Raw genomic sequence first — 12,931 nt, forward strand, 5'->3', positions numbered from 1 at the left:
GTGGTTTGATTTGAATAGTCACCAAAACTACTAAAAAGCTGCAAAGCTAGTTGATGTGACTGCCTTACAAACTTGCTGTCCACGGACACTTGCTGCTACCTACTACAGCAGCTGGCTGCCAAATGTGGCTTTTAAGCATACGAAATGTGGCTGGTCCATACTGAAATGGACTGAAGGATCCTGAACTTGCATACATAAAAAAAAAAAAAAAAAAGGAAAAATAACTCAATTTTTATACTGATTACATGCTAAACTCTTATTTTAGATATACGGGATTAAATAAAATTATTACTAAAATTAAATTCTTTCTTACCTTTTGTAACGAGGATAACAAAAATTTAAATTGCACATGTGCCTCCCCCTAGATTTTTATTGGACAGTGCTGCAGTATATAAATAACACTTTACAGTTAATGTAAAACACAAATATATAATTTCAGTTGTAAAGTACAGAGAGGAGATAAAGGCCTGAATGAAAAAAATAATCCTCTCTAAAATAATCAAACTGATTTCAACTGTGAATCACCAACCTAATAAAAGCTCCTTTCAACTTACCACCAGACAAAATTTTATTTTCTAAAAAGAAAACTGATGTTTCAAAATCGATCCTAAAGTCTGCTCTACTTCTGCCTTGAGTTGTCATCTTTGCCTAATATTAAACTAACCTTAATTCTTCCCAATGATCAAAAGATACATGATAAAATGCTAGCCTAATTTTTAAGTCTGATCGAGTGATTTCAACTCAGTTTTTTCTGTAATAGTCATTATCATACCCTATTAGGTCACTAAAACCTAACTCACGCCTTTGCTCCAAAGATAAAAAAAAATAGGATCAACAGAAAGAGTATTCTCAAGAGCCTAGAAACTCAGTATTTAGATACTATACATACTCTGTTTCAAAAACTGAAAGACGACTCATTTACTATTTCAGAAAGTGACATCCCATTGTGAACAGGAGAGCTTAGCAAACAGGAGAGCACAGCAATCAATGATTTCCACACATTCCATCATTCAGAGAAACCATGCCAACTTTCAGGTTGTTACAGTCAGTGGAAGTAAGAAAATCTGGAGGTGCCGGGATGGCTGGAAATTTATGGGGTGAGGATGAGCAGCCAGAAGAGGTGAGGCAAGGCAAACAACCGCCCAAAGTTTCCTCTCCCCAGCTCTTAAAGAGGAAACTGCTCAACTTTCTGCCTGAGGAAGCCAGTAGGAAAGGAAAGCACATTTCCCACCTTTCCAGCTCCTAAAACTGCCCCAAACACAATTAGCCCTCTAGCAGAAGGACCAAATGACCTATGCTTGGGAACAAAATGTGTAAACCTTTTTAGAGAGGTTTTTAAATGTAATCAACAACAAAAATCAAGATTCAGTAACTTAGAATAATAACTAACAAAGCTGCGGTGTATACTTCTGTCTTGTGACAGGGTCTACATGTATCACTAGGAAATGAAAATGAGTAGCCTGCATAATTGAAAATGAAGGTGGTAGAGATAATATGGTTGGTTATTCCTCATTCCTGGAAGAGTTCATCTTAAAATGTAACCTTAACAATCCTATAGTTTCTCTGGTCTGATATAGTCAACACATGTTTGTTTTCTTAGATATACGGAATAACTCGGGCTCTGGGCTACAACATTCCAACCCTTTAGTGATTATTCCTTTTGCCCAACCCTCAAGTCTGCATTCAACGGCGTCCCTAAAGCCGAAGGCTACCTCATAAGAAGTATTCTGGTGCCACCTAGTGGTGTATGTTTCCGGCCAAATAGGCAATGAGGTCAGACCCAGGGTTCTCAAAGTCTGGCGCAGTGGATCAGCAGCATCAACATCAGCATCACCTGGTAACTTGTTAGAATTGCAAATTCTCGGGCTCAACAGACCTGCTGAAACTCTGGTGGTGGGGTCCTGCAATCTGTATTTTAACAAACCCTTTAAGTGGTTCTGATGCACCCTCAGGTTTGAGAACCACTGAATTAGCTCTTACAAAAAAATTAAATGCCAAAGTCTTTAAAAAAACGAGGTTTGCAAATTAACAGAAGTGCTCAATTTCTAATTTTGGGAAACAACTTAATTTTCTATACAGTGGATCCAAGTATCTCTATTTGGAGAAGAGTCTTCAAAGACACTTATTAACTAATTTATATACGTTCAACACCTGATGAACATCAAAGCCTCTGAAAATGTGAGAGGAACTCTCCGAGGTCTCTGCCCCAGGACACCAGGTTCAAAGGGAAGATCAGACATTAACAGAGCAAATTACAATATAAATGCAAAAACACCCCATGAAACAAAGAAAAAACATTAACTGGTTTCAGGATATGAGGATATGGCATGTTACTGCATTGTAAGTGGGGGCGGGGCTCATCTGGGAACACACAAAAAGCCAAGGAAAAAGAATACTGGTCACTTTTAAAGATTATTTCTTTTTTTATTATTTTTTTTAAAGATTTTATTTATTTATTTGAGAGACAGAGTGAGTTAGAGAGAGAGCACATGAGCAGAGGGAGAGAGAGAAGCAGGTTCCCCTGCTGAGCAGACAGCCCAATGCGAGACTTGATCCCAGGACCCTGGGACGATGACCTGAGCCAAACACAGACACTCAACAGACTTAGCCACCCAGGCCCCCCAAGATATTTCTCTTTTTAAACATTTATTATCTATTTATTTGAGAGAGAGAGAGAGAGGGAGAGCACATGCACAAGTTGGTGGAGGGGCAAAGGGAGAGCAAGAGGGACGATCCTCAAGCAGACTCCCCACTGAGTGCAGAGCCCGACAGGGGCGGGATCACAGGACCCTGAGATCACTACCTGAGACAAGATCAAGAGCTGGATGCTTAACCAACTGAGCCACCCAGGCGCCCTGAATACTGCTAATTTTAATTTTTAAATTAATAATCATCTACCCTAATGATAACGGATGCCACAGAAAAGTCCACTGTATGTATCTGCACTGTGCAATTGTGTTACAAAGTAATCAGGAGAAAAGCAGATCTGATGAAGCCTTGCTAAATTGTTTTATTTTCTATTTAGGTCTTAGAGGAAAACTTGTTTATCAAGTAGCAACTTAAAACACCCAGGGTTCAGCAAGAGCAGTCCCATAATTTATCTAAGATTGCATTTCTTTAAATTCAGTTTTACAGGGGCGTCTGGGTGGCTCAGTCCGTTAAGTGTTAAGTTTCTGCCTTTGGCTCAGGTCATGATCTCAGGTTATCAGGATCGAGCCTGCATCTGGCTTCCGGCTGAGCAGGGATCCTGCTTCCCCCCTCTCTCTATCCCTCCTCCCCCTGCAAATAACTAAATAAAATCTTTAAATTCACCTTTATAGCATGCTCTCCTTTGAAAAAAAAAAAAAAAAAACTCTCAATTTTAATATCTATTTACTCAAAGAGTTACATACGTTTCGAAATAAAAAACAAACAAAACCTGGATCAATAAATCAGAATGGCCACCTCCACACTGTCGAAATTAAGTGCCATTCCTTACCCTGTGGCTCAAACTGCAAACCAATCATTTAGGAGGGAAAAAATAAACTCTGAAAAGCCAGCCTTGCAAACCCAAGCGTCCAGTATGACCGGCAACATCAAAGACATGAATACAGGTGGCATAAGTCAAAGACTTGCTCTCTTGATTAGTTTTCATTTTGTACTTTTAAAATATTACTTTAAATATACAGAGACTAACTTTTTTCATTCTAACCTTTTAAGAGCAACTGCCCTTTATTAAGGATGACGTTTCTGACAAAACTGTTCTTCTCAAACCTTTCCTGTACTGGCATAGAGGCATAAGGAGAGGCCAGAGCTGGACGTACATTAATATTTTAGAATGGGGCCATTCCTCGATTTTATCTAACTAAACTTAAAGGGCTTCTGAAAATTTAATTGCTTAAAGATGATCATCACAACAACAATTTTGGTAAATGAAGTCAGTACTTTTGCCTCAGAAAGCAGAAAGGTATCTAAAAATTTGAAAATCCAAACAATAAGCCCCAGCTACTTGAAAAATCTCCTAATGTAAGAAATTCCATTTTGCAATTAGGTAAATAAGAAAGTATTCCCAGAATACCAACACATTTAGAGAAAAAAAGAGATATGGTGGCACTAAGGGTCTACTGCTTAAACACCACACACTATAACATAACTCAGGGTAAAGTGATCATTTCAAATGAGCTCTAAGTTGAATGGGGACAGCAACCTGCTTGAGGAATATGCAACCAAAACAGTACACATCACCCCCCTCTCCAAGTGTGTGGGAACAAGAATCCCCTATATCAACAATTTAATAATATAGTAACAAGAGATCCACAGTACAAAGTGAGAAAATGATACCCACGTGATCACCATCACCTCATCTAACAAAGCTCATGTTAATTTGTGATGAAACTGGGGAACCCAAAAGGTAAACAGGAAGGGTCCCAATCTTACAAGGCTAAGAGGAAAAGCAAACAGTTCTGCTATGAAGGTGATTCATGGACTTTCACACACGCTCTTCTGCACTTTAATTTCCCCCAAGCCCTTCACTGCTGTCCAACAGCACAGTCAACTGGTTCAGACTCCAGCTCTCTTCTCTTATGGCTGCAGATTTTATGATGACTTTTATCCAGGTCTCCTACCAAAGCTAAAGCCAAAGACCTGAAAATAGACTACAGATCAAGCTGGGAAGGGTTAGATCTAGAGAAGCTACCCACTAAACATTATGGGTGACTTCGGCTGCCGGCCACGAATGAACGACGGGCCTGGAATCGGATGTCCTGAGGTGAGGACTAGAAAGCTGGACAAAATATATGAGACAGCCACTTTCAGACAGTGGGACCACAGGGAGAGCAAAACCGTGAGCCTCCCAGAAGGGGACAAACAAGTTAGGTAAGTCCTGCATTCGCCTGTCTCCCTGCACGAGGGAAGAGGAAGCCAAGTAGAGAAGCAAAGTCTTGAAGAACCAAGGAGACAGAGACTGGAGTTCGGGGAAGCTAAGACAACAGGGGTTTTCAAGACAGAGCACCAAAAGGAAGCTACCACAAAGAGAGAGTGCTCTAGGGATCTGCAGAGATCTCCTCAATCCTAAACCACTGAAAAACAACTGCTGGGAGCTGTAAAGTGAACAATTCCCTGAACTCACACAGAACTGGGAGACATTTGAATTCCGTCCGGCAGAGTGGAGCTATCTCACAGAACCCTCTGGGCTGTCAACAGAGATGCAGAAAGGCCAAGCTCCAGAAGCAGGTTAAAGTGGCCTTCAAATAAACTGACACTAACTTGACCCGCACTAACGAAGTCTAACAACCAGCCTGGAAAGGACTGGTGTAATCCACAAATTACTTTGATGCCTGCCAAAACAAACGCCGTAATTCTTTATTGGTAGACAACAAAATCCAAACACTCAACATAATACACACAATGTCCATGGGAAGAAGCAGCGACAGGAAAGACAGAATTAGCAGAGGAGGGTATTAAAACAACTATTATAAATATGCTCCATATACTCAAGAATATAGAGGAAAACATGAACATAATGAAGAGAATAGAAGACTCTATTTCATTCTTTTTTATGCCTAGAGTTGAAAAATCCAGTATCTGAAATTTAAAAATCATTGAATAAAATTAACAACAGAGACTGTAGAAGACAAGACCAATGAACCTGAAGACATAGCCACAGACACTATTAAAACTGAAGCCAGACAGAAAAAGACCTGAAAAAAAAAAATCAATCAAGCCTCAGTGACTTACAGGACATTATCAAGCTGTCCAATACACATCTAAGTAGAGTCCCAGAAGAAGAGGGTAGGGGAGGGACTATAAAAAGCTATCTGAAGGGGCACCTGGGTGGCTCAGTGGGTTAAAGCCTCTGCCTTCGGCTCAGGTCATGATCCCAGGGTCCTGGGATCGAGCCCCACATAGGGCTCCCTGCTCCACGGGCAGCCTGCCCTCCCCCCCCACCCAACTGCCTGCCTCTCTGCCTACTTGTGAGCTCTCTCTGTCAAATAAATAAATAAAATCTTTAAAAAAAAAAAAACCGATCTGAAGAAATAGTGACAGGAGTGCCCGGGTGGCTCAGTTGGTTGAGCATCCAACTCTCGATTTTGGCTCAGGTCAGGATCTCAGGTTAGTGGGATCCAGCCCTGTGTAGGGCTCTGCACTCAGCATGGAATCTGCTTGAGATTCTTGCTCTCCTCTGCCCCTTCCCCTGCTTGCACATGCACTCTCTCTCTCCCTCTCTCAAAATAAGTTAGGGAAAAAAAAAAAATAGTGGCAGAAATTTTTCTGAATTTGATCAAAACTATAGGTCCACCAGTCCATAAAGCTTAAGGAACACTAGACAGAAAAAACAAAATCACACAAAGTCATATAACAATCAAATTGCTAAAAACCACATAAAATACTGATGCTCCCCCGCTTCCATATATAAAATTAAAAAAACCCTAATCCAAAGATAGCAAATTAACCGCTTTCTAAATCTTCTGATTGAAAAATGTTGATAAAGTTCATTAAAGCTCAATTTTTCTATTTTGGTAGAGGCCTTCCTGTGCCTGTATCCCTAACATAACCTTAGTCTGTCTACCAAATAGTCAAGCATGAACAGAGTTAAACGAATGCAAAATAATTTTATTATAATTTTCTATTAATGCATGTGCATACCTTACAGTTCACAAATGTCACATACTTTAGATTGTATGCTCCTTGAGATCAGGAACCTTCATGGTTTAGCCTGCAAAATTTCTAGTACGGTTTCTACTGGCACATAACTATCTGAAGACACATGAATGAGTCGAGCTCATTTCATCCTCAGTACATGGTTATGTGTTATGTAGAACAAGATGAGAAAACCGATGCCCAGAGGGATTCAATGACTGTCCCAAGAACACTTGAAAGGTGAGCAGTATTTCACATCCCTAGTGATTCCTCCACACAGGGTTATCCCAAAGTAGACACAAACGAAGTAACTTTCAATTGTTACTTACTCTGAGTTTCCACTAGATCCAAGGCAACACTAGAAGCTGTATCCATTCCAGAGCTGATACAGGATTGGAAGTTTTTCAAAGAGGAGAGAGCAGATTCTATACCACTGAAGGATATAAAACCAGTTGAACCTGAACTTGAACTGGAACGTCCGGGCATCTTGAAATTATTACCTAAGTTTTCAAACACAATGAAATAAGATTTAGGAGTCAGAATAATAATGGAATAGAAAAATAATACTGCTGTAAACGTCCATATGAATGTATCTAATAGCCCACAAATGTCACAGTATTAGATACATTCTATATCCCTGGTGGGGACACCAAAGCATTGTGCTGTCATGTGGGCCACCAAACACAGATGCACCCAATACATAGGGAAGCTAAGTGTTTTCATTTTTCAAAGGAAGGAGAATACTGTCTTTCAAAATATTCCCCGGTTCTCTGAAGAATTTAACAACAGCACGGTTCTCAAACACCTAAAACTTGAAGGGGTTAGAAAAAGTAGACTACTTGTATGATGCATTTTTCTAAAAACTGAAAACAGTAGGACAGGGTGGCTGGCTGGGTCAGTCGGAAGAGCACGCGTCTCGGGTTCGTGAGTTCGAGCCCCGTGGCAGGTGGAGAGATTACTAAAAACTGAAAACAGTAATAATAAAATAGTTTAATAGGGAGAACTTCAAAACATGTAATTTTTAACATGCCTGACATATATGCATATTTAACTCTGAAAACTGTAAATATATAAATATAAATTAAAAACATATTATATATAGGTATTGTATATATTCCTGACAGTCCTCTGGGTTCTAACAGATTTACAGACTTGGTTAGATCCCAGATTCTGTCAGTAAAAGCAGAATTTATCTACATTATAAAGTATGGGGGCGATATGGAATAAGGGTCAAGTATACAGCTTCTAGAACCAGACTATCTGAATTCAAAGCCTGATTTTCCCAGTTAAGTAACTGAATGACTTCAGGCAAATTATTTAAGCTCTCAGTGTTTCATTTTTCCCTTCCTAAAATTGGAATCATGCAGTGCCCACCTCCAGGATTACTGTGAGGACAGAATGAGATAAGGTGTATAATAAAACACTCAGAATAATGTCCAGCATGTGGAAGCAAATATTAACATCAACTTCATCATTATAACCCGATAAGCAAGAATATGGAGTAGTTCTTGAAAGAATGGACACTCAACAGAGATGCTTGGAAAGTTGGTCTCATCCACGCCTTTTGTAATTGCAGGCCCTGTTTAAGTTGCTTACCTTCTCTATCTTCAGTCTGCTCTTGCGTAAAAGGAAATAATCGTATCTCTTTCACAGCATTATTGAGGATAAATTAAATGTAGTTTTCTAAAACTTGTCTGATCTTAAGAATCAGTTGAAATGCTTATTAAAAATATAAATTTACATATAGGTATTATCTCAGACCTACTGAACCAAAGTCCCTGGTGGACACTCCGAGGAAACCTGTATTTTTATGAACTGCCCCCAGGTGATTCTTGAAATCAAACAAGTATGGAAAACACTGAGATAATTGCATCTCCCCCCAAGATTTTATGTTGAGAGCCTAACCCCCATTGTGATGGTAATTAGAAATGAGGCCTTTGGGAGATAATTAGGTTTAGATGCCCTGAGGCTAGAGCCCTCAGGAAAGGATTAGTATCCTTATTAGGAGAGGAAGAGACACCCCAGTTCTCTCTCTCCACCAAGTGAGGACATAGCAAGAAGGGGGGTGACTGAAAGCCAGAAAGAGGGCCCTTATCAGCAGCCAACCATGCTAGCTTCCCAATCTCTGACTTCTAATCTCCAAAAGTGTGAAAATAAATTTCTGTTGTTTAAGCCACCAGTCTACACTATTTTTTAACAGCAGTTAGAGTTGACAAAACACATGATGTATATAAGGAATAATATAATCCAGGCTAAGTGGGAGTGTCTACCACATAGAAGCTATCTTTATTATGTGCATGCAAAATTCACATTACTCTAATGAAACTCTACATTTGCAGAGACCTGGGCAAAAACTTCCTTCTGTAACTCTGGAGTATTTCCAGGGAGAAGATTCAGAATGAGAAGCAAAGGGAATATGTAGACCCTCTTTTCCCTCTTTCTCCCACTAAGTACATAATTCACAGGACAACCCCCTTCCCCAAAGAATCATCTGGCCCAAAATGTCAATGATGGGGTGGTTGAGAAACCTTGGGTTTAAATCAACCTCCTCTTGGAGGCTTCCCCAGTAACAATAATCTCTTTGTTCCCTGTACCTGTGGTTTCCAAGAAAGTTTAAAACAGGGCTTCCTGAGTTTTTCCCCAAGCATGTTATTTTGCCTCCACTAACAGGTCTTGTCTTTGGCCATTCTGGCTGCTGTAAGGAAACACCAGACTGGGTAGCTTATTTATAAACAACAGAAATTTCTCTCTCACAGTTCTGAAGACTGTAAAGTCCAAGACCAAGGTGCCAAAAAGGTCAAGTTCTGGTGAAGGCCCTCTTCCTGGTTCAGAGGCCCCATGCCTTCTCACTCTTTGTCTTCACACAGTAGAAGGTGCAAGGGAGCTTTGAGGAGCCTCTTTTACAAAGGCACTGATTCCATTCAGAAGGGCTCCACCCTCTTGACCTAAGCACCTCTCAAAGGCCCCAAGTCCTAATACCATCACACTGGTACTAGCATCTCAACATATGAATGAGGGAAGCTGAAAGACACACAGTCTCAGACCCCAGCAGGTCTAAGATTGGCTTCAGGCAGGAGCAGTTAGTTATTACTGTTTCCCTCTCTCATCTTTCTGCACAGCACAGTAATAAGCAAAGACCAAACAATTTATATACATTCCGCTGAATCTCCTTCAAATCACAGGGAACTGTCCAAGTCCAGACAGAGCCGTCCCCTTCTTCGAGATGCAAGGATCTGTCTTTCTTTATGAAACCTTCTCTTACCCATATATGCAATAGCTTGCTCCCTCCCTCATGCTACTACTATCCCTCTCTCTCCCTTACACACACACACACACACACACACACACACACTTCTTTATAAAACGCAGTAAAACTCATCACAATCATGTGTTCACATGACTGGCTGTCACTCCTTCACCCAGCTTATACTAGAACTCTGACACGTTCCACAGCAAACAGCTCCCCACACAAAACAGGCAATCAATAAAGAACCGAGGAGAGTCCCCACAGTAACAGCGACCACCTTTCTGAGGTCCTCTACAGTGCGCCATAACCTGCTGCCTGGCGCTTCACTCTCATTATCGCTAAGGTTCTCAACCATTTCTAGAAGAGAAAAGGGAAACTGAGGCCCAGACTTGTCCGAGGCCCAGCTTTTGAAGACTGCTCAAACCACATCACCCTGCATCAATAATTCGTGAACTTTCCCCCACTCGGATCGAAGGATGGAGAGATGACGTCTCAGGGAGGGAGGCAGCCTGCCCGAGCCGCCCGGCTCGACGTGCAAAGAGCCAGGCAGGACCACAGCCCAGGCGGACAGACCCCAGCTCAGGGCACCCGCGGAGAGTCCGAGAGGGAGGAGACACTTTCCGCCACCCTCGCCCTAGCCACCCCCAGCTTCTGCCTTACCTGGACGCCCGACCCAGCTCGGTCTCGCTGCACCCGGACTGCCCACACCGGAACCCCAACTCCTTCCTCAACTCCCCTGCCCAGTAGCTGAAACTGCGAGCGCGGCTCGGGCGTCATCAGCCGTCGCCAGCCAGCGGTCACATGACGCCCCGCCCCGCTCTCCGCCCCTCTGGTCATGTGACCGCCAGGGGAGCCAGAGGCGGAAGCTGGGGTCCTGCGGGCTGGCGAGTGGGGGCTGCGGAGAGAGGGGTACCGGTGCGGAGAGGGAGGGGTCGGGGCCCGGGTGCCGACCTCGCCCGCGATCGACGGCCGCACATGTGCGCACTGGCGCGGCCCGGGTGACAGGTGAGTTGGGGCGGGATGCGCTCTCCGTTCCGTCCCTCTGCCCCTCCCCAGCCCCGGGCGGAGCCGCGCGGGCTGGAGGGACGTTTGTGGCGTGTGGTGCTGTCTGGATGCAGAGCCCGGTTTGGAGGACTGAGGGGCCTCCGATGGCGGGGCTGCAGTCCAGGCTCTCCACCTCCACATAGGTGGAACTGATTTTCCACGCTGTCTGGGCGCTTTGGGAAGTGATATTGAGCTGCTTGGCCCGCATCTGATCATTCCATGTTCTCAGGAGACGTGCTGGGTAGACATTGTTATTCCTGCATTCACTCTGGAGAAAACGGAGCGGTTGGCGAGGGGCTTTAGAGTCTGATGGACCTGGGTTTGAATTCTAGTTCTGCCGTCGGCTGTGAGTTTGAGCAAGTCATTGTTCCCTCTGTGCACCTTAATTCCCTCACCTGTGTCATGCTGGTGCCAAAGTTCTCTGCATTTCGGAAAATAGTTCCGAGGGTCCTGACTGGTTTAAGGGACGGTTGAAAACATAAACCAAGTCACGGAGCCCGTAGTGGAGCCGGATTTCCCGATTCCAAGTGCACGGAGTTTCCTCCAACATAGGTGATGGGGTCATGAGAAGGGACAGAGAAGTGTTTCTGCCTCTCCCCACAACCAGGATCACCTTCCGTTTTTCCATCTCCTGTCTTTTCCGGGATTTATGAATGGGACTAGAGTGATCAGGCTTGTTTCAGAACTTTTCTGGAAGAGAGTGGTCACTTTTATCTTGATAAACAGCCATTACATTTTGTTCCTGATAATGGATAAGTGGAGACCAGTGCTTCCTTCTTTATGGAACTGAAGTTTTATGAAAGGATAAAAATAGACCTATCTTCTTTTGTCCTCTGAGTAGGACACACAGTGGTTTGTCCCAGGGCAATTTAATTTCCTTCAGATTTCAGTTCTGTACTTACTGGGTAATTGGCAGATGATGCCGTGCTTCATTCTTGAAAGATGTTCTCCTTTGTCTGGGCTTATTTTCCAAACTGCAAACCACAGCTCCATACCAAATTCTTTAAAATAAATTATGGCTGCTTTTGGGGGTGCCTTGTAAAAGAAAAGTAGGAAATTGAGTAGGCTCTCTGGTTTCATTTCATGCCAAGTAGTAATACCATCTATATGGAGAAAAACTGGTCTTTATGAATTTTCTTCATCCCTAGCACCAAGAGAACCACTAAATGGAAGATTTAATATAGGTTCTCCTATAGTGTTTATCTGCACCTCATTCTAGAGTGATTTTTTTCAACTAAGCCTTAGCACCTTCTATAAAGCCACTGAATTCTGAGATCACTGCCACACCATTAGACATCTTTAATATTGGTTCTTAGGTTCTGTTCTTTACGGCAAGTTTTTAAACCAGCAGTGGGTTATCTGTCAAATACTCTGACCAAATAATATTTTGAATGTTGCCTACAGTGTAAGGATTTTAAGAATTAAAATAAGCGGTAAACAAAAGTCTTGACTTATGTCATTATTGCAGGCCTAAGCGAACCTGACAGTCTGCGTGCAGGTGCTGAGTGTATCTGTTCATCCTTTTTTTGGGGGGAGGGGGGGAGGGGAAGAAGTCAGGTAATGTTATTTTGCTTTAAGGTATTTTCTCCATGGTCCCAGTGTCTATCCTGTTTTGAGATCCAAAATCTGGTAGCAGTGACCAGTTAAACATAGCTTGCTTGTCTTACAAGTGTGTCCTGGAATTTCATCCTGCTTAGGCCTGGATCTTCAGAGGACTTCAGTGACTTTTTTTTTTTTTTTCCCATTTGTCATTATTTTCCCCCTTCCCTTGTATCACTTTCCCAGCCAGACCATTCCAGTGCAAAAAATGGGATGGGGGCGTGCCTGGGTGGCTCAGTGGGTTAAAGCCTCTGCCTTCGGCTCAGGTCATGATCCCAGGGTCCTGGGATCGAGCCCCGCATCAGGCTCTCTGCTCAGCAGGGAGCCTGCTTCCTCCTCTCTCTCTGCCTGCTTCTCTGCCTACTTGTGATCTCCGTCAAATAAATAAATAAAATCTTAAAAAAAAAACTAATTGTTTAAAAA

General features: G+C 42.6%; 2 protein-coding genes across 4 annotated transcripts in view; one reads left to right on the top strand and one right to left on the bottom strand.

Annotated features, from left to right (window-relative positions):
• NSMCE2 (NSE2 (MMS21) homolog, SMC5-SMC6 complex SUMO ligase) overlaps nt 1-10,648 on the bottom strand; it is a 212,910-nt gene extending 202,262 nt beyond the window's left edge. For both annotated transcript variants that reach the window (XM_032873551.1, XM_032873550.1), the window contains exons 1-2: nt 10,526-10,648; nt 6,948-7,118 (exon numbers count right to left, since the gene is read on the bottom strand). In XM_032873551.1, coding sequence (XP_032729442.1) covers nt 6,948-7,104 — 157 coding nt within the window. In that variant the 5' untranslated portion in view covers nt 7,105-7,118; nt 10,526-10,648. The remainder of the gene's footprint in view (nt 1-6,947; nt 7,119-10,525) is intronic.
• Nucleotides 10,649-10,743: 95 nt separating this feature from the next.
• Nucleotides 10,744-12,931, top strand: part of WASHC5 (WASH complex subunit 5) — a 58,918-nt gene continuing 56,730 nt past the window's right edge. The window contains exon 1 of one of the 2 annotated variants that reach the window (XM_032873546.1): nt 10,744-10,870. The gene's annotated coding sequence lies outside the window, so the exon portion shown is untranslated. The remainder of the gene's footprint in view (nt 10,871-12,931) is intronic. The other variant, XM_032873547.1, reaches the window with a different exon arrangement.

Source organism: Lontra canadensis, unplaced genomic scaffold, assembly GCF_010015895.1.
Source record: "Lontra canadensis isolate GAN:19392208 unplaced genomic scaffold, GSC_riverotter_1.0 scaffold49, whole genome shotgun sequence".
NCBI lineage: Eukaryota > Metazoa > Chordata > Mammalia > Carnivora > Mustelidae > Lontra > Lontra canadensis.